At 37.2% G+C, this 25,265-nt stretch overlaps 1 protein-coding gene across 4 annotated transcripts in view; it reads left to right on the plus strand.

Moving 5' to 3' along the window:
* NELL2 (neural EGFL like 2) overlaps nt 1-24,694 on the plus strand; it is a 400,596-nt gene extending 375,902 nt beyond the window's left edge. For all 4 annotated transcript variants that reach the window (XM_004006428.5, XM_042246832.1, XM_015094719.4 and 1 more), the window contains 4 exons: nt 10,557-10,750; nt 12,672-12,848; nt 14,526-14,750; nt 23,987-24,694. In XM_004006428.5, coding sequence (XP_004006477.2) covers nt 10,557-10,750; nt 12,672-12,848; nt 14,526-14,750; nt 23,987-24,037 — 647 coding nt within the window. In that variant the 3' untranslated portion in view covers nt 24,038-24,694. The remainder of the gene's footprint in view (nt 1-10,556; nt 10,751-12,671; nt 12,849-14,525; nt 14,751-23,986) is intronic.
* The last annotated feature ends 571 nt before the right edge of the window (nt 24,695-25,265 follow it).

Genomic DNA, 25,265 nt, shown 5'->3' on the forward strand with positions numbered 1-25,265 from the left:
GACGCAGACTTGGGTGACAGATGCCAAGGTTCCCTGTGCGCTTTGCCAATAGCTGCAGAGCTCCGGACCTTGAACAGAGTGTTCATCTGGGTTTTTACATGGAATGGGAATGCTGCTGCCTTAGCAGGGGCTAAAACCTCGCATTTGCAAACAACCCTTAGCTGTGATCTGAAGGCTTTACTTTGTGCTTATGAGAATGCCGTTCAAGAAGCAGATCGAACCCTGTGATTTTGCCCTTCTCTGATAAACTACATTGCCTGTTTCTATAGTATATTATCAGGAAGAAGTCTTCAATGCTGCTTTTTTAAGCATTGTCTTTTATTTTAAATTATACACATAAAGAATAAACATAAACTGATTATAAATAATTCAATATACAGAAATATAGAGAGCAAAGCTAAAAATGTGTCTTTATTTCATCTCCTCCTTTTCCCTATCTTTTCTTCTTCTGCTCTAGGAGTAACCTGGGTTTAATTTTGCTTGCTTTCCCTTTCTGTGCATCAGAATGTGACTAAAAAAAATACATACCTCTGTTATCTTACTTTACATTTGTAACTTCTTTCAGTATCTTTTAAATTTATGACCACATGTCTCAAGAGGGCTGTAATAGTTATCTCCTGATGCATAAAAAGTAACCCCCAAAGTGTAGCCACTGAAAATAATAAATTATCTCACAGTTTCTGGATAAGGAATCTATGAACAGCTTAGCTGGATTCCTCTGGTTCAGGTTTCTAGTGAAGTTACTCATATCAAGTTGCTGCCCAGAGATGTGGTCTCATTTCTAAGTCTTGTCTGGGTCGGAGTGGAGGGTAAGGGAATCTGTTTCTAAGGTCACTAACAGGGCTTGTATCCTTAACCCATGAGCCACTCCACAGGGCTAGGGGCTGGCTTCTCTTAGAAAAAGCATTCCAAGAGACAGCATGTGCCCAAGATGGCAGCAACAGTCTTCCACAACTAAATCTCAGATGTGGCATCTCACCACTTCTCCCATAGTCTTTCTGTTAGAAGCCACTCAGTAAGTCCAAGGAGAGAGGATAACCAAAAAGCATAAATAGTAAATGGTGAGAATTGTTGCTGGCCATCTTGTTAAATAAACTACAGGCTGCAAGAGCCATCAGCATTGTCCATTAATTTCCACTGGAACTCTCTGATACAATCATGTCATAACTTCTCCACTCTCCTCACATCTCAGACACCACTTTTTCTTCTTTCTCTGTTAATTACTCTGCTTCTCATTTAACTGAGAAAAGAGAAGTACTTCACTTTTCCACCAGACATATGGTATGATATCCAGTAAATCATATATATGATATACGCCACCTCGCTGGTGGCTCAGATGGTAAAGAATCTACCTGCAATGCGGGAGACCTGGATTCAGTCCCTGGGTCGGGAAGATTCCCTGGAGGAGGGAATGGCTACCCATTCCAGTATTCTTGCATGTGAAATCCCATGGAGAGAGGAGCCTGGTGGGCTACAGTCCAAAGGGTCACAAAGAGTTGGACACAATTGAGCAATTAACACTTCTACTTCCTTCCATACAGTAAATACATACTAGTCTGGTGAAAATGACAAAACATAACACATGCATTCATTAAGTGTCCAAAAGTAACAAGGAAAACTAATCATTAAAATAACACATGATACAGATGAAGTAACATGATACAGGGAAGTAACGGATTCTGTGAAATGCCTACACAGAAAAGGCTTTTTGAGGAAATTCCATAAATACATAAAGAGTGAGAAATCTTATTCTTAAAAAAAAAACCCACAATTTTGTAAAGATAATTCTACAACTATCTTCCTATAGAATTTATAATGATTATCATAAAAATCTACTCTTTCAAGGACAGTGTGATCTGAAGAATTCTTTTAAAAGTAGTAACCTTTCTCATACAAAAGAGAACTAAAATGCTTCTTTTTAACAACTATCTACTTACTGCAGTTTCAGTGATCTGTAGAATTGTAATATTAGCATTTAGAAGGATGCCGTTTTAAAACTATGGTTATATCTGATCAAGTTCCATATTTCTGTTCTGGGGGAAAAAACAAGAAGCATTCAACATGGACAAATCCACAGCAGTAGGTTTACAATTATTCTTAAGTATAATAGTCATATTTGAAGATATGAATAAATAACTTTGTACTGTTGCACTACTTTTTAGACTGTGTAATCTACAACATACATGTTAATAAACTGCATGCATACAAACTTTAAATTATTTTGCTCATCCATTTACCTTGGAGGTGTAGACATTTAATCCCCAGGAAATGTGCAAGGGTACCAATTTTCTTATCCACATCATCATTTCTAATGTGTCTGAAAATTTGTCTCTCTCTGAGAACAAGGCCAAGTATTTTTTTTCCATGTAGGAATATTGCATTTCACGCCCACATTTCCTTTTATTTAAAGCTTTTATTTCTAGATTAACTTTATGCTTGGTGAGGTGTTTTTGAACTTGTATGACTAAAAAAAAATGTTTATATGGTACTATCTTTGAGTATTATGTTCAAAACAAATACTATAAATTCTTACCTTAAATCAAGGGAAACTATGAAAATGAAATGAATCTATTTCAACTCATGAAGTAGTTACTGAATATATGTATAGATAGCTTGAGGTACTTTACCAGGCATCTGCTGTAAACAGATTTGAAGGAGGTATGGAGGTATGGTCACTGCTCTCAGCCTATAGTAGAGATAAAATATATACAGTAACAATTGTCATATAAGATAGAATGTGGAGAGTTTCTCAACAGAGGAGAAAAGCTACAAAGTTGAAAATGATGAGTACATAAGGAAAGAATAAATTCAGAGCCATAAGGTAACAAAGAGAAATTATTTTCTGTTGGGGCTAAGAAAGGCTTGAGTATCTAGCTATCTAACGTTGTTTCAGGACTTAAGTATGATGTGATGTGCACCTTAAGACAGGGACAGAAAGTGCAAGCAGAGGAAGTAGTCTTAAATGCCTTTCTCAGACGTTTGAGCTTGATTCTGAAGGTCTATTTTTGAGAAAGGGAATGATTAAAGTATATCTCTACCAAATCCATATTTTAGCCCAGTCCTGTTTTCTGAACTCCAGACCTGTATCTCCAACTGCTTACTAATCAGCTCTACCTGGAAGTTCACAGGAAAGTATATTTCAGCATGTGTTACACTAACTCGTGTCTTTGCTTATTCCTGCCACCCACTTCTGTTACCAAGTCCAAGCTTGCTCTGCTTGCCATAAAACAGGTCAGTAAATCCGAGTGACAAGGCATTGAGGCAAGGAATATGACTTTATTCGGAAAGTCGACTGACCGAGAGGATGGCAGGCTAATGTCTCAAAATAACTGTCTTGTCAGGGAAGGGATCCATGTTCTTTTATGGAAGCAGGGAAAAAAGCAATGAGGCACTAAAGTCAAAAGGCAGAACAGAGAGGGAAAGGCCAAGAGAACACACTGGTCACAGAAAACACTCTATTTCAACAACACAAGAGATGACTCTATACATGGACATCACCAGATGGTCAATACCAAAATCAGATTGATTATATTATTTGCAGCCAAAGATAGAGAAGCTCCATACAGTCACCTTATGCACGCCAAGACCCAGGAGAAAGGAGCAGTGACCCCCCAAGAGACTGACCCAGACTTTCCCATGAGTGTCCAGGAGTCCCCGGTGGAGACATGGGTCAACAGTGGCCTGCTGCAAGGTCAGGGGCACTGAGTGTGGCATTGCCTGCATGGGACCATATGAAGGAGGTCACCATTATCTTCATTACCTACACTATAGTTTGACTTCAGGTCAAACAACAGGGAGGGAACACAGCCCCACCCATCAACAGAAAACTGGACTGAAGATTTACTGAGCATGGCCCCACCCATCAGAACCAGTTTTCCCCTCAGTTAGTCTCTCCCATCAGGAAGCTTCCATAAGCCCATCCTTATCTATCACAGGGCAGACAAAATGAAAACCACAATCACAGAAAACTAATCAAATTGATCACATGGACCACAGCCTTGTCTAATTCAATGAAACTAGGAGCCATGCCATGTAGGCCCACCCAAGATGGTCAGGTCATGGTGAAGAGTTCTGACAAAATGTGGTCCACTGGAGAAGAGAATGGCAAGCCACTTCAGAATTCTTGCCTTGAAAACCCCATGAATAGCATGAAAAGGCAAAAAGATAGGACACTGAAAGATTGAATTCCAAGGGAGATCAGATAAATCACTCCAGAAAGAATGAAGAGATGGAGCCAAGGCAAAAACAACACCCAGTTATGGATGTGACTGGTGATGGAAGTCAAGTCCAGTGTTGTAAAGAGCAATAATGCATAGGAACCTGGAATGTTAGGTCCATGAATCAAGGCAAATTGGAAGTGGTCAGACAGAAGACGGCATGAGTGAACATTGACATTTTAGGAATTAGTGAACTAAAATGGACTGGAATGGGTGAACTTAACTCAGATGATCATTATATCTACTACTGTGGGCAAGAATCCCTTAGAAGAAATGGAGTAGCCATCACAGTCAACAAGAGTCCAGAATGCAGTATTTGGATGCAATCTCAAAAACAACAAAATGATCTCTGTTTGTTTCCAAGGCAAACCATTCATTATCACAGTAATCCAAGTCTATGCCCCATCCAGTAATGCTAAAGAAGCTGAAGTTGAACAGTTCTATAAAGACCTATAAAACCTTCTAGAATGAACAACCCCTCCCCCAATAATGTCCTTTTCATTATAAAGGACTGGAATGCAAAAGTAGGAAGTCAAGAGACACCTAGATTAACAGGCAAATTTGGCCTTGGAGTACAAAACAAAGCAGGTAAAAGGTTAACAAGTTTTGCCAAGAGAACACACTGGTCATAGCAAACACCCTCTTTCAACAGCACAAGAGAAGATTCTACACATCGACATCACCAGACAGTCAAAACAAAAATCATGTTGATTATATTGTTTGCAGCCAAGATGGAGAAGCTCTATATGGTCAACAAAAATAAGACTGGGAGCTGACTGCAACTCAGATCATGAACTCCTTATTGCCAAATTCAGACTTAAATTGAAGAAAGTAGGGGAAACCACTAGCCCATTCAAGTTGCCTAAATCAAATCCCTTCCAATTATACAGTGGAAGTGACAAATAGATTCAAGGGATTGATATGATAGACAGAGTACCTGAAGAACTATGGACAGAGTTTCATAACATGGTACAGGAGATGGTGATCTAAACTATCTCCAAGAAAAAGAAATGCAAAAAGGCAAAATGATTGTCTGAGGAGGCCTTACAAATAGCTGAAAAAAAGAAGAGATAAAAAAGCCTTCCTCAGTGATCAATACAAAGAAATTGAGGAAACAATAGAATGGGAAAGATTAGAGATCTCTTCAAGAAAATGACACATAAAGGGAACATTTCATGTAAACATAGGCACAATAAAGGACAGAAACAGTATTAAGAAGCAGAAGATATTAAGAAGAGGTGGCAAGAATGCACAGAACTATACCAAAAAGATCTTCATGACTCAGATAACAATGATGGTGTGATCAGTCACCTAGAGCCAGACATCCTGGAGTGTAAAGTCAAGTGGGCTTTAGAAAGCATCACTACAAACAAAGCTAGTGGAGATGATAGAATTCCAGCTGAACTATTTCAAATCCGAAAAGATGATGCTGTGAAAGTGCTGCATTCAATATGCCAGGAAACTTGGAAAACTCAGCAGTGGCCCCAGGACTGGAAAAGGTCCGTTTTCATTCCAATCCCAAAGAAAGGCAATGCCAAAGAATGTTCAAACTACTGCACAATTGCACTCATTTAGCCTACTAGCAACATGATGCTCAAAATCCTTCAAGCCAGGCTTCAACAGTATGTAAACAAAAGGAAAGACAATGAGTAAGTAAAGTAAAAAATAGCCATCAGTCTTCCAAAACATCTCTGAGAATGGCAAGCATCAGGGAAAGAAAGTAAAATTGTTAGTCGCTCAGTTGTGTCTGATTCTCTGCAACCCCGTGGGCTGTAGCCCACCAGGCTAATCTGTCCATAGAATTTTCCAGGCTAAAATCCTGGAGTGGGTTGCCATTTCCTTCTCCAGGGAATCAGGGAAGGGATGTGTTAATCTCTTCTTTTCACAGGTGGACAGGGTCTGATTCTCTGTGAGCTAAACAAAGGCACTTTAGTTTAACAGACAGGGGTGGGACCTCTTAGATAGGCCATTATTGAATGATTATGATAACAGCAAGGTAAAGCAAGTCAAAAGCAGAGACATTACTTTGCCAACAAAGGTCCGTCTAGTCAAGGCTATGGTTTTTCCAGTAGTCATGTATGGATGTGAGAGTTGGACTGTGAAAAAGGCTGAGTGCTAAGAATAGATGCTTTTGAACTGTGGTGTTGGAGAAGACTCGTGAGAATCCCTTGGACTGCAAGGAGATCCAACTAGTCCATTCTAAAAGAGATCAGTCCTGGGATTTCTTTGGAAGGAATGATGCTAAAGCTGAAACTCCAATACTCTGGCCACCTCATGTGAAGAGTTGACTCATTGGAAAACACTCTGATGCTGGGAGGGATTGGGGGCAGGAGGAGAAGGGGACGACAGAGGATGAGATGGCTGGATGGCATCACGGACTCGATGGACGTGAGTCTGAGTGAACTCCGGGAGTTGGTGATGGACAGGGAGGCCTGGCGTGCTGCAATTCATGGGGTCGAAAAGAGTCGGACACGACTCAGTGACTGAACTGACTGACTGACTGAAAGCAAGTCAAGGAAATAGTTCCAACATGAAGTCAGAATTGGTTCTTCTCTGCAACATTACCACTCCCTATCAAAATCTTGCTCTTCATTATGTAAATAGCATCTACCAAATTTTCCAAGCCAGAAATCTAATCATTCGTGACCCCTCTCTCTCCGTAGTCTCTGAGGCCAACAAATCACTAAATGGCTTTATCTTTGTTGTTTCTATGTATGCATCCCCACTGCTACTATTCAGTACAGCATTACGCCTAAGAACACAGACTTGGAGCCTGACAGATTGGGTTCCCCTCTGTGCTCTATCTGTACCTTACTACAGAGAAGGCAATGGCACCCCACTCCAGTACTCTTGCTTGGAAAATCCCATGGACGGAGGAGCCTGTTCGGCTGCAGTCCGTGGGGTCGCTAAGAGTCGGACACAACTGAGCGACTTCACTTTCACTTTTCACCTGCATGCATTGGAGAAGGAAATGGCAACCCACTCCAGTGTTCTTGCCTGGAGAATCCCAGGAACGGGGGAGCCTGGTGGGCTGCCGTCTATGGGGTCACACAGAGTCGGACAAGACGTAAGCGACTTAGCAGCAGCAGCACCATACCTTACTAGCTGTGTAATCTTGAGAAAGTTATGCAACATGTCTACGCCTCAATTCCCTGATGTATACAATGGGGATTATAATTGTAATTTTCATGGTGGTTGTGAGGATTAAATGAGTCATTATATGAATGTACTTAGACTTTGGTGTTTAGTTTTATTATATGACCATCCCTTTCCTGGAATACTGAACAGTCTACTAACTGGTCTTCTAATTGAAAGTTCTAATCCATTTTAAGTCCCTTTTCCAAAATGAAGCCAAAGGAATCTCTCTAAAATGGATATGTGAATAGTTTTTTTGCAATTCTCTAAAAGGACATTTGATTGCCTTCATTATAAGGTTCAAATTTCTTATAACGTGACCTTTAAGTGAGCCCTGAGAACCCTTCAGCATGTCTCCCCACTCTTCTCTCCCTGGCCATTTAAGTCATACCAACACTTTTGATTCTCTAATACACTTAATGGCTCTGAACTTTGATGCTCAAACACACTCTTAGCTCTGACTAGACCACTCTTTACCTCCTGTTTGCTTGCCTAAATCTTATCCATAATGTTTTTGCCACACCTGGAGAATGTGTATGTGGGCAGAAGAAAGATTCAGAAAGAGCTACCAATGTGATGGTGTTGTTCAGTCCCTCAATCATGTCTGATTCTTTGTGACCCCATGGACTGTGGCATGCCAGGCTTCCCTGTCCTTCACTATCTCCTGGAGTTTGCTCAAATTCACGTCCATTGAGTCGGTGATGCTATCTAACCATCTCATCCTGTGTTGCTCCCTTCTCCTCTTGCCTTCAATGGTTCCTAGCATCAAGGTCTTTGCCAATGAGTTGGCTCTTCCCATCAGGTGGCCAAAGTATTAGAGCTTCAGCATACTAGTGTGATAGGAAGCAAGTAAATGAAATTTGTCAGGGAGAGGGAAGGACCTGTGTTGGAAACTGCTGTCAGCTGAAGACAGGAACTGAGACTTGACCACTGGCTTTGACAACATTATTTCTCTAATCACTCACTAAAGAAATAATATTTTTAAGTAGGAGTTTCTATATACTATAGTATAATTTTCAAAGCAGAATATACACTCTTTATGTATATGTAATGTAGGAATCTTACAATAAAATTGTATATAAAAATAAATTCCAAAATTTTATACTATCATTCAATTGAGAATAGTTTCTGCACTGAGAAACCCAGTATAGATAATAAGCAAGAAAGGTAAGGTAAGTTCAAGCTAATTCAAATCTCATCGGATAGCAAAAGGTAAGAGTTAGTCCATTATGATGTTTCTGCTTAAATATTAATATTTCTCAGGTATGACAAGTACCTGCCAACCATTGTTGTAAGCAACTCTCTATTCTATTTCTTTATTGTTAATATACTTTGAGTACATATTCTCTTTGCACCTAAAAATATTTTCTTCGTCTGCTGCATCAAATCCAAGGACTTTCTCTGCTTTTAACCAAACAAACAAACTTGTTAGTAGAAATTTTATTTTATATGTCAGACAAAATGAAATGATTGTTCAAGTACAGCCATTGCCATTAATGGAATAATGTCCTTATATTAGCAGATATTTAAAGAGTGAAATATATAAAACATATATACATGTAATGGATATTAAAAGATATATTAAGAGGTATTTGTAGAGATTGTGGTCAGAGAGACCAAACAACTATGATTAGTGATATTGTTTTCGCTTCCTATAATTGCTAATTATAAGAATATTTAATGGAGACAAATATCAACTCTGAGGATACTTTATTATTCCAAATAGAGCAAATATAGACCTGCTATATAAAGTTCATTTCCTTACCAAGAGAAAAAATTTTTTGGATTTGATATACACATATATATCTGATATATAGATGTATTTATTAATACAATTATATAAATGTATTTTTTAAGATTTTCATGTATTCTCTTGCTGTTAGTTTTTTATCATGATCTTTTTTATACAGAATTATCCTTGAAAAATCAACCTATAATAAAGTTTAGTATAGCTGTAATAGAAATCTTTTCAGCTATCCTCTCAATTCATTGGTTTTGTTGATACGAGAACTAATAAAAATCAAAGTACCTAGAAATAATCGTGTAACTTATTGTCAGGAATGCATATATGATAGAACTTAAATATTTAGAAATAGAAATGTGGCTAAAATATAATCTTGACTAGTTTACTTCCTCTACAATGTTGAAATCAAACCATTTAAGGAAGATAGTTACTAAATCCTATAATTTTGAAGGAAAATCAGTGTACATTCTGCTGGTGAAAAGCTATACATTGCATTTTCTCTCCATCCCACTTTTCCTGCTGCAATTTAGTTCTTTTCTCTTGACCTTTGCTCAGGTGAAATAGGAAATAACTCCTTACTGCCACTCATACAATATCCCTGGAATGATTTTGGCTTATGACCTTTAAACAATGGGATAAATAAAATGAATCACATCTCCTCGCTTGGACCTGATCTGTGGGTCAACATATGTTTGCTTTTCATCTGTATGAAAATGCTTTAGGCTATGATTGCCATGGAGTAGGTGAAGTCAGGTGAAGAATGGGCAGGTGCCAAATGAGTCAGGCAGGAGATGAAATGATGATATGAAATGGGAAAGCTGAGAAGTGGGGAATTCTTTGTAAGGGATGCTGATTGCTTGTGATAATTTGCCTTTCCATGGTTGAAGGGCAGGGTGTAAGGACAGTGTGCAAATGCCTGGGCCATTAAGGGCAGAACACCTGCGCAGAATGCTGGAAAGAGCTTACCTGACAGTGACATGGCTGTGAGGAAGAGAGCTTGAAACTGAATGAAAATGCCTCATTGTTTCCATAGCATTTCATCCCCCATGAAGAAGGGATTTTTCTGGAAGCACCTTTTTAACACTGAGTATGATTTTGCCAATTAAAAAAACATAGGCACTTTTAGAATTTCCACTGCCAAACTGTTTGATATGTTGAGTCCTATCCTTAACTTAAAAAAAAAAAAATGTGTTTCATAAAGCTTAATGGTACTTACAGAGATATAAAAGTTGCATATCTAGCCAAGGTTATTTGGTGTTTGAAATCAAGTATGATATTTTCCTGTGAAATCCCAAGATTATTAACATTGCTTTAGTCAGCATTAATAGGAATACATGCCAGTAAGATGAAAATTAATTTAAAGTTGAATGCTTTATGTCAGGAGACAACTTGCCTGATCACAGTTATTTGAAACAGAGCATATTCTAAGCACATCGCCTGCTGCTTTTTCTTGGCTGTAGATATTGATGAGTGTGGGACCGGGAGGCACAGCTGTGCCAATGACACCATTTGCTTTAACTTGGATGGTGGATATGATTGCCGATGTCCTCATGGAAAGAACTGCACAGGGGATTGCATCCACGATGGAAAAATTAAGCACAACGGTCAGATTTGGGTGCTGGAAAATGACCGGTGTTCCGTGTGTTCATGTCAGGTTCGTATAAACAAAACATTGTAACCATTTTTATCAAGATGTAATTTGCATGTATTTCAAGTGTATGGCTTGATAAACAAATGCATACATCTGATTAACCTCTGCACAATTAATATAACATAACGTTTTCACCTACGCAAACTGGCTGGCCTCTGCCCTTTCTTAACCCCATAGCCCCAGACACAAGTAAACAGTTTCCTGTTTCTATAGATTAGATTTGTATTTTCTACAGCCTCATGTAAGTGGAATTATATAACACAGTTGGCCTTCCATATCTGCAGGAACCACATTCATGGATTCAGCCAACTGTGGATCAAAAATACTTGAGAAAAAAAAAATTCCAGAAAGTTCTGAAAAGCAAAACTTTCATTTTCCAGACCCCAGCAACTTTTTACATAATTTTATATTATATTAGATATTATAAGTAATCTAGAAATAATTTAAAGTATATGGGAGATTATGTATAGGTTATATGTAAATACTATGCCATTTTATATAAGGGACTTGAGCATCCATGGATTTTGGTATCCACCTGCAACCTGGAAATAATCCCCCAGGTATATGAGATGAAAACTGTAGTTATTCTTTTGTGTCTGACATTTGTCTCAGCATTATGCTTTGACACTCAATTATATTCATTACCTGTATAAGTAACCCATCCCTTTTTATTACTGAATAGTATTCCTTTGTACAGAAATACCACAATGTGTTTATCTATTCAGTGATAAAATTTTGATTCTAACTAGGCTAATGTTTTTATAGTCACAATATCATATTTGAATGAATGCATAAATGAAGCCAGAATGAACATACTATGGCCTGCAAGTGAAAAAACACCTATTGGGTTATATTTCAGTTTTAGAGAGGTGTTCTGTGTACCCAGTTGATAATAGAAATTTAAATTGTAGTTAGATAATAATACCAAGGACTCAACTATTATTAAGAAATTGATAACAGCTTGTACAAATTATAAGGTTAACATATCTATAAACTTAATAATATGTAAAACTTGATGACTACCTACCAAATATAAACATACAATCCCTTACACAGGACAAATTTTAGTTAGTATTCAAATTACAAGTACATAAAATTTTATATATGCATATACAAATTTATTTGCACATAAGAGCCATGCAGTGGTTATCATTCTATATAAAAAATTTTTTTCCAATCAAGTCATTTAAATTTAATGTGCAGAAAGAAAATTGGAAGTTCTCCAGCCTGAGTAATTTCTGGTTGTTAGCTACAAATAGGAATTTTAAAGAAAATCAGTTATATTGAGAAAACAGTGTGAGTTATCTCAAACTTCCAAATCAACATCTGAAATTATAGGTATGGTGCTGATGCTCAGTCACTCAGTTGTGTCTGACCCTTTGTGGCCCCATGAACAGTAACCCACTAGGCTTTTCTGTCCATGGGATTTCACAGGCAAGAATACTGGAGTGGGTTGCCATATCCTCCTCCAGGGGATCTTCCTGGCCCAGCAATGCAACTCATGTCTCTTGCATCTCCTGCATTGACTGGCAGATTCTTTAACACTAGCACCACCTGGGAAGCCCAATTTTAGATATATTATGTAATATATATGTATATATAGAGAGATATATAATTATGAATATAGATATATTATAAATATATCTATATATATTCCCCTGGAGGAGGAAATGGTAACCCACTGCAATATTGTTGCCTGGAGAACCCTCATGGACAGAGGAGCCTGGCAGGCTATGGTCCAGAGTCTCACGAAGAGTCGGACATGAATGAAGTGACTTAGCACAGCACAGCACATATATATAATGTATATATAGATGTTTATATACATAGGTACTCACACATACAGACACACCCACGTACATATGATATTAGTATATTGAGAAACAGAGGCTTTTGGTAACTACTTTTTCTCCTTGTCATACAGAATGGATTTGTAATGTGTCGACGGATGGTCTGTGACTGTGAGAATCCCACAGTTGATCTTTTCTGCTGCCCTGAATGTGACCCAAGGTTGAGCAGTCAGTGCCTCCATCAAAACGGGGAAACCTTGTACAATAGTGGCGACACCTGGGTTCAGAACTGCCAGCAGTGCCGCTGCCTGGTAAGTTTGGCTACCTAAAGTTCAGGAAACGTTTCGCCCAGAATCAAGATAGGAAAGCAGTCTTCCCTGCCCCTCCACCAATAGTCAGTACCTGGCCATAGCGTTGGAAGTTACAAAAGGTGAACCTAGTTATGATGACAAAGTGATGGCTTTGCATTCAGGACCTGAGAAGGAGTACCCAGGGGTAGATGCAGTATACCATGCCATGTCAGTCTTTCAGGACAGTCTCCAGAGCTCCAAAGAAAAGGCTGTCCTAACTTTCCCAATCCCACTCAGCCTAAAGTGAAAGAAAGTGAAGTCGCTCAGTCGTGTCTGACTCTTCGCGACCCCATGGACTGTAGCCTACCGGGCTCCTCCGTCCATGGGATTTTCCGGGCAGAGGTACTGGAGTGGGTTGCCATTTCCTTCTCCAGATGACCTTCCTGACCCAGGGATCGAACCCAGATCTACCTGCATTGCAGGCAGACGCTGTACCCTCTGAGCCACTACGGAAGCAACTCAGCCTAGGTTTACTTAAAAACAATTATGAACAGAACAATCTCATTCAAAAAAATCCTTTTTTCCAAGTAAACTTTTGTTAATCCATTTCTGTCAATTATGCTCTGACTTAAAGAACAAAGACAAAAAAAAATAGCTTTTTTCTTTCTAAAAATTGTTACTGTCAATGCTATTCTGGCGGGAACCCTGTTTTACACATAGTTTGAATTTGCAGTAAATATTAGAATGTTAGAGTTGAATGTATATATATATATATGAAACTTCTGCTGGAAACAATATGTTAAAAAGAAAATAAAGGCTTGATAAGAAGACCGCAGTCATTTTTCATGTGGCCGAATTTTTTGCTTCTTTCTATGGTGTAAATGAAAATTCATCTACATGTCTTTATAGAAGAAATTTTCATAGATACTAGTCTTAAAGTTAGGACTTGTTTCCTTTCTATTTGTGTGAGGATATTTTAAGGCAATGCTTTTTTGTTGCTTCCTTTTTATTCCTTCAACCCAAAAATCAATTGAAAGAGCAAGGTCAGTTTTGTGCCTGAGGCTGCTTTCATCTCCCAAGACTATGAGACTCAGAATTATGAAGAAAATAGGAACTAAATTTTAGGTGGGAACTAAATTTTAAGAAGAGCCAATTCACACAATTTTCCCATGTGGAATAAAAATGACTGAAATCAGCTCCTAGTTTTGTTTTTTGTTTTCCAAAGTCCATACACGGAGAAATGTATAAATGACAAAGAGAAACTGTCAAATTTCCTTCATATTTTGATTTACTTTCTTGTCAGTGGACAAAACTTTCTTTTTGCAGAAGGGAATAAGTGAGAAAGTAGGGTAAAAGATTGAAAGGAAGAAAAAACATCTCATAGGCAAAAAAGCCTAAGTAAAAATCTCTTCTGTAGTAAACAATTCTTTATCATGGGAAAGAGAGGGCATGCCCATTTGATTGTTTTAAGAGAATTGGTTTTTGCTTTCCTTTATTGCTATTCTTACTTAACCCATGCAGACTGTCTCATAATCCATCTACAGTACAGATCTCATGTGTGGATTCCCTACAGCATTCATGGCTGTGAAGATCTAAGTATGAATGTCCATCAAAGAAACTGAGTAACTGAGTATTCAGTAAACACTCTGTTCCCTCCCTTCCTCTCCCTCTCCCCTTGTCCATCTGCTTTCCTTATAGCAAGGGGAAGTTGACTGTTGGCCCCTGCCTTGCCCAGAGGTGGAGTGTGAATTCAGTGTCCTCCCCGAGAATGAATGCTGCCCACGCTGTGTCACCGACCCTTGCCAGGCTGACACCATCCGCAATGACATCACCAAAACTTGCCTGGACGAGATGAATGTGGTTCGCTTCACTGGGTCCTCTTGGATCAAACATGGCACTGAGTGTACTCTCTGCCAGTGCAAGGTAAAACCCACTGTATTCAAGTAGGGAGCACTTGGCCAGCTGTGCCCAGGAATCATAGATATTAATGTGGCTAGTGAGAAGCACCTTCATTTCTATTTACTGCTCAGAGACCTCTCAGCTTAATTAGTGCCAAAGCTGACTGTCCTGTGCATCCTCTAATGCATTTTCAGGGAGAAGGAGGTGCTTTGTCTGAAACCATAATGATGGTTATTTATATCACTGGAACAGAAAGAACCTATGTAAATTGCCCTAAAGCATCTAACTGTACACACCTTTAAAAAAAATAGTACAAAACCAAGCTTCATGTTTCTTTCATGATAAAGGACAATATTATTTTATTGATTTTTATCTAGTCTTTTTATGATATAAGATATATCAACAAGGTAAGCATACTGCATTTTCCAAAGTGAAAATCAATATGGCAAAAATGGGCATATTTCTTGGTTTGTTGTGGTCAGTTACATTGAGTTGAAAAATTTAAGACTTGTTGTTTACCATATTTTATTCCTACAGCTGGAGAAAAATCATTATAAAGATTTTTCTTTTTATTCTCATAGGAAAATAAAGCATTATGTCTTTTACTTCACTGAGAACAAAAATACTGATAATGTAGACAGGGTATATAGAATTCAGAAATGGTAACGAAGTTGAAAGCTTTCTACTTTGGTTATGGTTCCTACAAATATTTTATTCAGTGGTCATTGTACTTCAGAGTCAAAGTTTTAGAATCAACACTAAAACTAATCATCTGGAAAGCTTAACAATAAGAAGAAAGCAAAGATGTCAGATTTTTCCCAGCGTAGCACAGCCAGATATCTCTAACTGCTCTGGTTCGTTAAATGAACATTTCCATTTAAAATTTTTTTTCAGTAGAGCAATTTAATTCTGATTCACATAGTACAAATTTCTTACTAGACTGACTTGTTGTAACAAGACAAAGAAATATGAAATGCTCTAAGTTTGAGATGCTATTATTATCTATTTCACACCAAAATTTCTAGCTGTTTCAATCAATGCAATTTGTCAGTCAAGCACAGCTTTTTGGGAGGAACATTTAGTGCAGTCTTCTAAAGGTGCATTAGCAGATTTGAAAGTTACTTTGACTACAAAAAGTTACTAGCAATGTAAATGCAGTGCCACTTTAATATACATTTAATATGAATACATTTGAGTGCATTTAGTGGTGCATTATCTAGAAACTTCAGCATTAATGATTAATCAGGAAATACTTTCTGACATTTAATTGCCAAAGAAATTTGAATCTCTTTACACTCTTAATCTACTATTAGATTATTGTTCTGAGCAGTGACAACAAAAACATATACTGAGTGATGCAATGTGAAACACACCAGATATAGCTCAGACAGATACTTCCAACAAGAAAAATGCAATCAGGAATAGGCAGAAAACATTACAGTATTTTCTGGGCGTACAGAGTGTGAATGAGCTTGTCATTCACTGCCTAACAAACAACTAGGATTTTTTGACTCCCAGTAGAATTGTTTGCAGAAAGTGTATTTTGGCATTAAATTCATTTCTGGTCAGATAACTGCCATTTCTCAGAAGTTACTATTTGATGCCATTTTCTTTTCCCCTTCTTATTGAGTTATAAGAATATGCTCAATGCTACCAAATGTATCCCTAATAGTCATTTTATTATATTTATTTTTTGCTATTTTAAAAATAAAATTTATGCCAAACAGGCTTGAGAGATTGCATTGGAGGTAAGCATTCTTCACAATTTGATACTGTCAAAGCACTATTTGCATTTACTGTCTCTCCATCCTACCACATCTGAGTTATTGGTATAGTCAATAAATGCAAGTTGTGTGGGGTATTGTGCCAGGGTAGAACGATAACCAAAAACAGCAAAAATTGTTCCTGGAAATTTTTCCCCAGCAGGGTATCATCTCGAGCTCTGCTATCTGGTACTGTAGTCAGAAGCCACATGTGGTTATTTAAATTCATTGAAATTAAATTAAAAATCCAGTTCTTCAGTCACACGAGCCACATTTCAAGTCCTCACATGTGCTCGTGGCTATCATAGTAGACAGCACATGCAGAGAACAGTTCCATCATGGCAGAATATTCTATAGGAAAGCACTGGTCTAAACGTGAAGAATGGGGCATCTGAAATCAGGCTACCTGGATTCAGAGCCTGGTCCACCACACTAGCAATGTCACCTCAAGGGACATTTATAAATCTCTCTGTGACTCTGTTTTTCTCACCTAAAACTTGGAATAATAATATTACTTACATAAGAATAATTATATTACCTACTTGAGAAAGTTGCTTTAAGAATTAAGTGAAAAGGTCCTCACAAAAAGTTTCCTACATGTTTCATACACATTCAGGGTAAGTGCTCAATAAATGTTGGCTATTATTATTGTTGGTAGTCGACAACAGAAACATTAAGTCATGAAACAGATAGAGACAACATTACTGTGACGGACGCTCTGAGGAAGAATGAACTGTGCTAAGACGCTGTCCAACAAGTGAACCAGTTTTACTTCCTGAGGAATTAAGAGTTAGCTGGGAGAAACAGGGTTAAGAGCTTCCCTTTCCTTTTTAAAGACGTTTTTAAATTTAAATTGCTTAGGTTAAAAAAAAAAAAAGTTTCCTTCACTCAGAAGTTGAATTTGCACCAAAAATGAATTACTAATACTGTCTTTCCTAAGTCTGATAAAAACTACACAACTCCAGAGAGCTTTCAGGCAATCGTGCTTTGAGCTCCAGGCAATAAAGAGGGATGTACCCAGTTGATAAATAAGGAAGGAGGAGATATTAAAGGGTCAGGCAAGAATACTGGAATGGGTTGCCATTTCCTTCTCCAAGCAATCTTCCCAACCTAGGGATTGAACCTGAGACCCCGGCATTGTAGGCAGATTCTTTACCGTCTGAGCCACCAGGAGGCAAATAAAAAGTGAAAGTCTTAGTCACTCAGTAGTATCCAACTCTTTGCGACCCCATGGACTGTAGCTGGCCAGGCCTCTCTGTCCATGTAATTCTCCAGGCAAGAATGCTGGATTGGGTTGCCATTCCATTCTCCAGGGGATCTTCCTGACGCAGGGATCAGAACCCAGATTTCCTGCGTTGCAGGCAGATTCTTTACCATCTGAGCCACCAAGGAGTAATACAGTCAGAAGAGCTAGTAGATCAAAAGAGAAGAAAGGATTATTCTATGAATACTGGAATGACTGGATAGCAATTTGAGGGATGTAAGTTGTATATATTAGTATGCTATGTATCCAAACAATTCCCATGTGGAAAAAGTGTTAGATATTAAAAATAAATCAAAATAAAAATAAGTAATCAAATATTTATTAAAATTCTAAAGGGAGATGCCTTTTCTAACTTAAAAGTGATAAAATATACCTCAAAAAATTTAGAGCTTCTATAGATAGACAAAATTAGCAAAGTATAAAATCACAACTAAAGACTGGAAAAATATGTTCAGCAGATATGATATCTTTATTAGATTAAAAACATGAAAATTAAAAATACTTATTTTCCCATAAATAACAGAGGATGAATAAATAATTCACTAAAAAATACAATTATTAAAAAAGAGGAGAGCATTCAGCTTTTAAATAATTGAAACAAATATAAACTAACATGATTTATTATTTCTACATACTACAGTAAAAAAATTCACAATAATTTCCAATGTTAACAGTAATATAGTGGAATTGTAGTTCTTTTGCAGTGTTAGTGACATTGAAAAATACAATCAAGAGCTACACATATGCCTCCTAGTCCCATCCCCATCTCCACAGAAATATCCAGAAAATCTTATTAATCCCGAGTCTCAGAATCCAACCAAAAGAAATAATCTAAAACATGGAACAAACTGTGTGCATCATAATATTCACCTCAACATTGATTGGCATGCAGAATCAAAAAGAAACCAAAATAGCCAACAATGGAAAGATGGTTAAATAAATAATGATGAGGGCGTGGCAACCTGCTCCAATATTCTTGCCCTGAGAATCTGCATGGACAGAGAAGCCTGGTGGGCTACAGTCCGTGGAGTCGTGAAGAGTCGGACACAACTGAGCAGCTAAGCACACAGCATCTGATGTAACATAAACTCCAGGAGGTAGTGAAGGACAGGGAGGTATGGAGTGCTACAGTCCCTGGGGTCGCAGAGTGGGACATGATCTGAACAACAACAACAAAATCTAACATATAATACTACAGCTACGCATTTTATGTAATTACATGATTGCATCGTTCAATCATTCAAGTACCAACAATTCTTATAATAAAAATTAAGATAAAAATAGTCTGTGTGATTATATATGCACTTTGATTATAAGAAGCCTGAAAATAGAGAAATAAATGAAATCTATGAGGATGTACTAAAATATTGATAATAGTGGAATTTAAAATATATTCATTTTTATGTAGACTATTTATAGACAGGAAAGCCTGGTGTGCTACAGAACATGGGGTCACAAAGAGAGGACAGCAACTGAACAACAACAATTTATAGCACATATGTGTACATATAATTATACATATATTTATTCTATCTGTTATATAATTTATAAACATTAATGTATTAATAAATGTTTTGTAAAAATTATATTAAATATATATGTTAATAAAATATTTTATGCTTTGTGTGTATTATATAAAAACATTTTACTGAAGGCTGAAAGTCTACTGTCTTCTAATCTTGATTTTATAGAGTTTATCAGTATGCAAAGACTAATGAGGACTCCTTTGCCAATAAAATATAGCCAGAAATAACACAGTGTTAAGGAAACTTACTGTTATTATGTAAAAATAATTAGATGTTTAATGTTATAGCAGTGGATGGTTACTATTCCTAGCAACCTAAGTTTCAGTGGAACGCCTTTTTTTCTAGGTTTTATCAAGGTAATGTTTGTTAAGGTGAAATACATAGCAATTTTGTGCAAATTTTTTAAGTTTGATGAATCAAAACATAGAATATTTTCAACAGTCTAGCAAGTACCTTTTTGCCCCCTTCTAGGCAATACCTATTCCTGTAGGAAACCTCAATTTTATTTCATTACAACAAATGTATTTTGCCTATTTAAAAATTCATATGTGTATCACACAGTAGGTATTATTTTGCGTCTAATGGTGAATTGACCAGTTTATCATCATGTAATGTCCCTCTTTATCTCTAACAAGATTTCTAGACAAGAAGTCAGTTTTGTCTGGTACTTAGGTGACCACACACTATATTGTTTTGATTCATCAACTTTCAATCTGTCTATAGTTTTATATTTAGAATGCATATTCATAGATAATATACAAATAGTTCTTACTTTTTAATCCAGTGTGACAGTTTCTGTCTTGTAACGGAAGTGTTTAGTTGATTTGTATTTGATGTTGTTTTTGGCATTCATGTATTTAGGGGCCACCATTTTGCGATTTGTTTTCTGCTTGCTCCGTGTGTTGCTCTTTTTATGCTCTTATGTATCCAAGGAGTGTCCACTTGCTTTCCTTCTGTTTATTTTCATATTAGTTTTATATAAGTTTTTCTATTATTCAATTTTAATTTTCTTTTAGATTCTTAATTATAACTATATTGTTATTTTTTGTTGTTGGCTTGTGCAACAACTAAAATAATAATATAACCAAAAACCTTTGGTTTTTATAATTTTGACTATGATACACTTAAGTGTGATTTTTTTTGTCTTTGTTCTTTTTGGGATTTGCTGGACTTTTTAAATATCTAAGTTGACTTTTCACCAAATTTGAGAAAAATTTGACCATTGTTTCTTCAGATATTTTGTCTGCCACACTCTCTCCCTCTTATTCTCCTGGGACTCCAATCACCCATGTGTTATATGGTTTATTATTATCCTGAAGGTCACTGAGATTCTATTTTTATTTCAGTCCTTTTCTCTTTGTTTTAAATATTGGATAATTTCTATATATTTTTTTCAAATTTACAGACTACTTCTGCCATCTTTAATCTTCTATTAAGCCCATCCAATGAATTTTTCATTTCAAATACTGTGCTTTTCAGTTCCAGAATTTTTATTTAATTTTATTTTTAGTTTCATTACTCTGCTGCAATTTACAACTTTTTACTCCTTTATAACCTTTTTTTTTTAATAACATCTTCGTACACATTTGTAATAGGTAAAGAATCACTTTGTAATGCAGGAGACCCAGGTTCAATCCCTGGTTCAGGAATATCCCCTGGAGAAAGGAATGGCTACTCACTCCAATATTCTTGCCTGGAGAATTCTATGGTCAGAGGAGCCTGGTGGCTACAGTCTTTATCTGCATTTACACCAACTGGATTAATTCTGAGTCATTTCTCTTTCACTACTTTTTCTCTTGATGAGTCACTTTTTTCTGTTTGTTTGTTTTTTTTTCCCACATATCTAATAATGGTTATGGTTTATTGGATATTGTGGACAGTATATAGTATAGACCCTCCATTCTGTTAGCTTCCTCTGAAGACTATTGTTCTAGCAAATCTCAAATTACAGCGAATAAACTTGCAGTTGAGAAGGGTGGACTTTATATTAGTTAGCAGATGTACCCTTAGTGCTAGGGTGAATCTCTTAATCTTGAGACTGTTTTATTCCTAAACATGAAAGCCTAAAAATTTTTATCAGTCCCTTCTAACTTGGTAGGACACAGATTTTAAGCACTACTACCCACGGGAGCAGCATCTGAAATATCTGCTCAGAGCTTTCCAACTTCAAGCTATGAGTCTCTAATTGTCTTTTTAGAGTCTCCTCTGCAATTCAAAGACCAGCCACTGATTTGAGGGGAGTTTACATGCTGATTCATTCCTTCCTTTCTAAGATATTTTTTTCTGAATTTCCAGGCACCCTGGCAGCCCTAAATGTTGTCCTCCAATATCTGAAGTCTATAAGATTGTGGCTTTCTGCTTGAGTTGTAGTTATCCTAAGTTTCACAGACTAGACAGTGCCCTAAGGGAAAATGCCAGGTAGAAGTTAATCTCACACAGTACATTTCCCTCCTTGCAGAGATTGAAATTCCTCCAGTGTCTGCTTGCTTTTAGTCACTAATTCATTGATTCAAATAATTTTTATATTTTGTCCAAACTTTATAGTTATCCATATGAGAGATAGCCTTGTGTAAGTGACTATGCCATTACTGAAATTGGAACCCCAGTGGAATATTTTATTACTCTTTCTTATATCAACTAGGTTTCCTTAATTGAGGAGCTATCAATAGCATGATCTGTAGCGTTCATGTTCCTATAGCAGAACATGCTGATAGGGAATAAGAAAAACACTCCTCGAAGATTTGGGGAAATATATCTTCTCTTCCTAAAATCTACTTATACTCCAGAAATTTCCCTAACTCTCTCTGCTCAAAATCCATACAGTCTGAGGAACTGACATTCTTGGGAACTGGTATACCCCTCCCTTCATTGGGTCAGTGAATTGGGAAAGATTATGTGACCACGTCATGGTCAGAAATCCTCAGCCTCTGAGCATAACAGCAAAGCTTTAAAACACTTCTAGAGAGCTAAGAAATGGTTGGTTGTCACACTTTTTTGCCGTCAGAGTAAGAATTCTGCTTAATAACAATTTTAAAAGAAAGAGGATTAAGTTAAATTGATAATATTCTTCATGGATATAGACTGTCTTTTCTCTCATTTGATAAGCTTCAACAAAGGCTAAAGCATTAAAGTCCTTTCTTAAGTTTTATCTGAACCTTTTGGTTTTATCATATTAAGGTCTGATACATTTTCCATCATGTAAAGTCAATTATCTGAGAGAATATATCAGATAGAAGATGAGTTTTAGAGTCAGACTAACCTGTATTTTAATCCCAGTTGTACCCTTATATTAGCTGTGAGATTTTGGACTTGATATTTAAGCTTTCTGATCTTCAGTTTCTGAACCTAAAAATCATCACTATTAATAGTGATCCTACTGGGAATGCTCTGAGGATGAAATTAGATAATGTATTTAAAGTGTCTGGTGAAGTTTCTGACACAGAGTATGCACTCAAGAAGTAGAAGGATATGATCATCTTGTGATTGTGGTAACAACACTAACATCATCATTATTATCAGTAAGCCACTGTAAGAAAGTAGGTGCAAAAATTCAAAAGAATAAGATACAGTTTTTTTCTTTTCTGTAATACATTACACTGTTTTGGCTGTCATTGTTCAGTTGCTAAGTCGTATCCAACTCCACAACCTCATGGACTGTAGCACACCGGGCTTCTCCATCCTCCAGTATCTCCCAGAGTTTGCTGGAGCTATCTAACCATCTCTTCCTCTGCCACCACTTTCTCCTTTTGCCTTCAATCTTTCCTAGCATCAGGGTCTTTTCCAATGAGTAGGCTCTTTGCATCAGGTGGCCAAAGTTTTGCAGCTTCAGCATCATTCCTTTCAATAAATACTGAAAGTTGATTTCCTTTAGGATTGACTGGTTTAATCTCCTTGCCATCCTAGGGACTCTCAAGAGTCTTCTCCAGCACAATTCAAAAGCATCAACTCTTCAGTGTTCAGCCTTCTTTATACTACTTTTTATACTATTTTGGTACTTTTTTATAAGAACCCATTATGTTTATTTGGCTCTTCCCCGTTTTCCTTGCCTCATTGCTACAGTTTTCTTCACCAGCTTAGAATTCTTGCCAAGACAGAACCTTTCTAGGCTTCTTAACTACACAGAACTCTTTTCACTTTAAAGCCTTTACTTATTCTGTTCCCTGTGCTCTTGAAATAACTTTTCAGAGAACTATCTTGAGGTCTTGGTCTAAACATCACTTCTATAGAGAATTCTACTCTGGCCACCCAGTCTAAGTAGCCAGACTTCTTATTAATCTCATAACATCCTCTAGTTTGTGGTTTTTTTTTTTCTAGCACTTTTTACAATTTTTGATTGTACACTTGATTATTAATGGATACAACTCTAGGCCCTGTTCCGTGAAAGTAGCAACCATATCTGCTTTATTCATAAGTATGTCTAGGGCTCAGTTAACTCCATGCTTATTTTGTGAATGGGCAAATAAAAGAACAAATGTGATCTAAGAGAGTGCCACGGAGTAAATAAAGCTGCTGCTGCTAGCCTATGATTTACCACAAATAACTGGCCATAGTTGGTTTTTAAGTGAGCCATAAAAAGTGATTAGGACATTGAACTTTCAGGAGCATATAAATAACAAATACACTGTTTGGTTATGTGTAACAATCAGTGAGTATTGACTAACGGCTTAAAAATTCATACTGTGCCTTGTCCCCCTGTCTTTTCTCTAGAATGGCCACATCTGTTGCTCAGTGGATCCACAGTGCCTTCAGGAACTGTGAAGTTAACTGTCTCACTGGAAATTTCTGTTTCAAGAATGTTTCATTAAATGACCAAAAAAAAAAAAAAAAGGTAAAACTTAAAGTGGATGATTTGTGGGCAGCTAAGTGCAGCATTGTTATTAGCTGAGTGAACTTTCAGTTATGAAATTCATGGAGCTTGAGAAAATCACAAAAGGAAAAGGCTCGGGGCAAAACTAGACCAGAATTCCACCTCAGCGGTGTCTGACGTCAAGCATGTAGAAGAATGGGTGTGAAATACATACCATGACATCATGACCCCTGGACATAAAGCCTGAGCTTATGGGGGCTTTGGAAACCTCTGGCTTCACTGGTGCAGAAAATACTCCTCTAGATCAGAATCTTATGAATCAGTTCAGTTTTTCACTGCAAAAAATAAAATGTAAGGCAGTGAATGAGTTCTATTTTCAGAAGCAAAGCAAAGAAGCTATAACATGTTATATGTACAATATACACTCTGAGAAGAAATCTGAAACGTTATTGTCATGATAAAAATAATGCACAGGCATGGTTACTTAATATTTTCTAACAAGAGAACTCATCCCTATTTCCTTGTTTTACTGCACTTAATATTTGGTTGAATTTGTTCAGTATAAGCTCGTTCTTGTGTAAAATTAAATAAATATTTCTCTTACCTTATAACATGTCCCAGTGTTTGCTTAATGTCTTCCTTTTCCCCCACACATTCTTCAACACACAAATTGCTTTCTAGTTCTGCTGGTGAAACACTCACACCTCCCAAACTGAAAGATGATTTTTGCTATATTACATGCCCAAATGCGGGTGTGTGTGTGTGTGTGTGTGTGTGTGTGTGTGAAGGATACCTTTGTTCTGCCTCTGTGGATCCCCTAGGTTGCCTTTTACCCTACCTCATATCCTGGGGACTGACTTATGTACATCATATTAATCGGTTCTGTTGTCCTCTGAATTCTGATTCAGTCTGACTAGTGGTGACCACCAGCAGGATATCAGAAAGAGAAAGTTCAGCTATTAACTCTGCTGGCTCCTTTCCTGCCAGGTCCCTGCCATGATTAGCTGTGTCACTGAAGGCAACATCTGACAGTGGCCCTCCCTGTTCAGCTACCCTCTCCCAACTTCTGTTTTGCTTCTTCTGGCTTTAGGGATAACAACAACTCGTTTTGTCTTTGTGGGTACCTGCTTAGTTTCTTGTTTTCCCTGTTTCCTATAGCCTCTGTATAAATGGTCCCTT

The sequence above is a fragment of the Ovis aries genome, chromosome 3, assembly GCF_016772045.2.
Source record: "Ovis aries strain OAR_USU_Benz2616 breed Rambouillet chromosome 3, ARS-UI_Ramb_v3.0, whole genome shotgun sequence".
Lineage (NCBI taxonomy): Eukaryota > Metazoa > Chordata > Mammalia > Artiodactyla > Bovidae > Ovis > Ovis aries.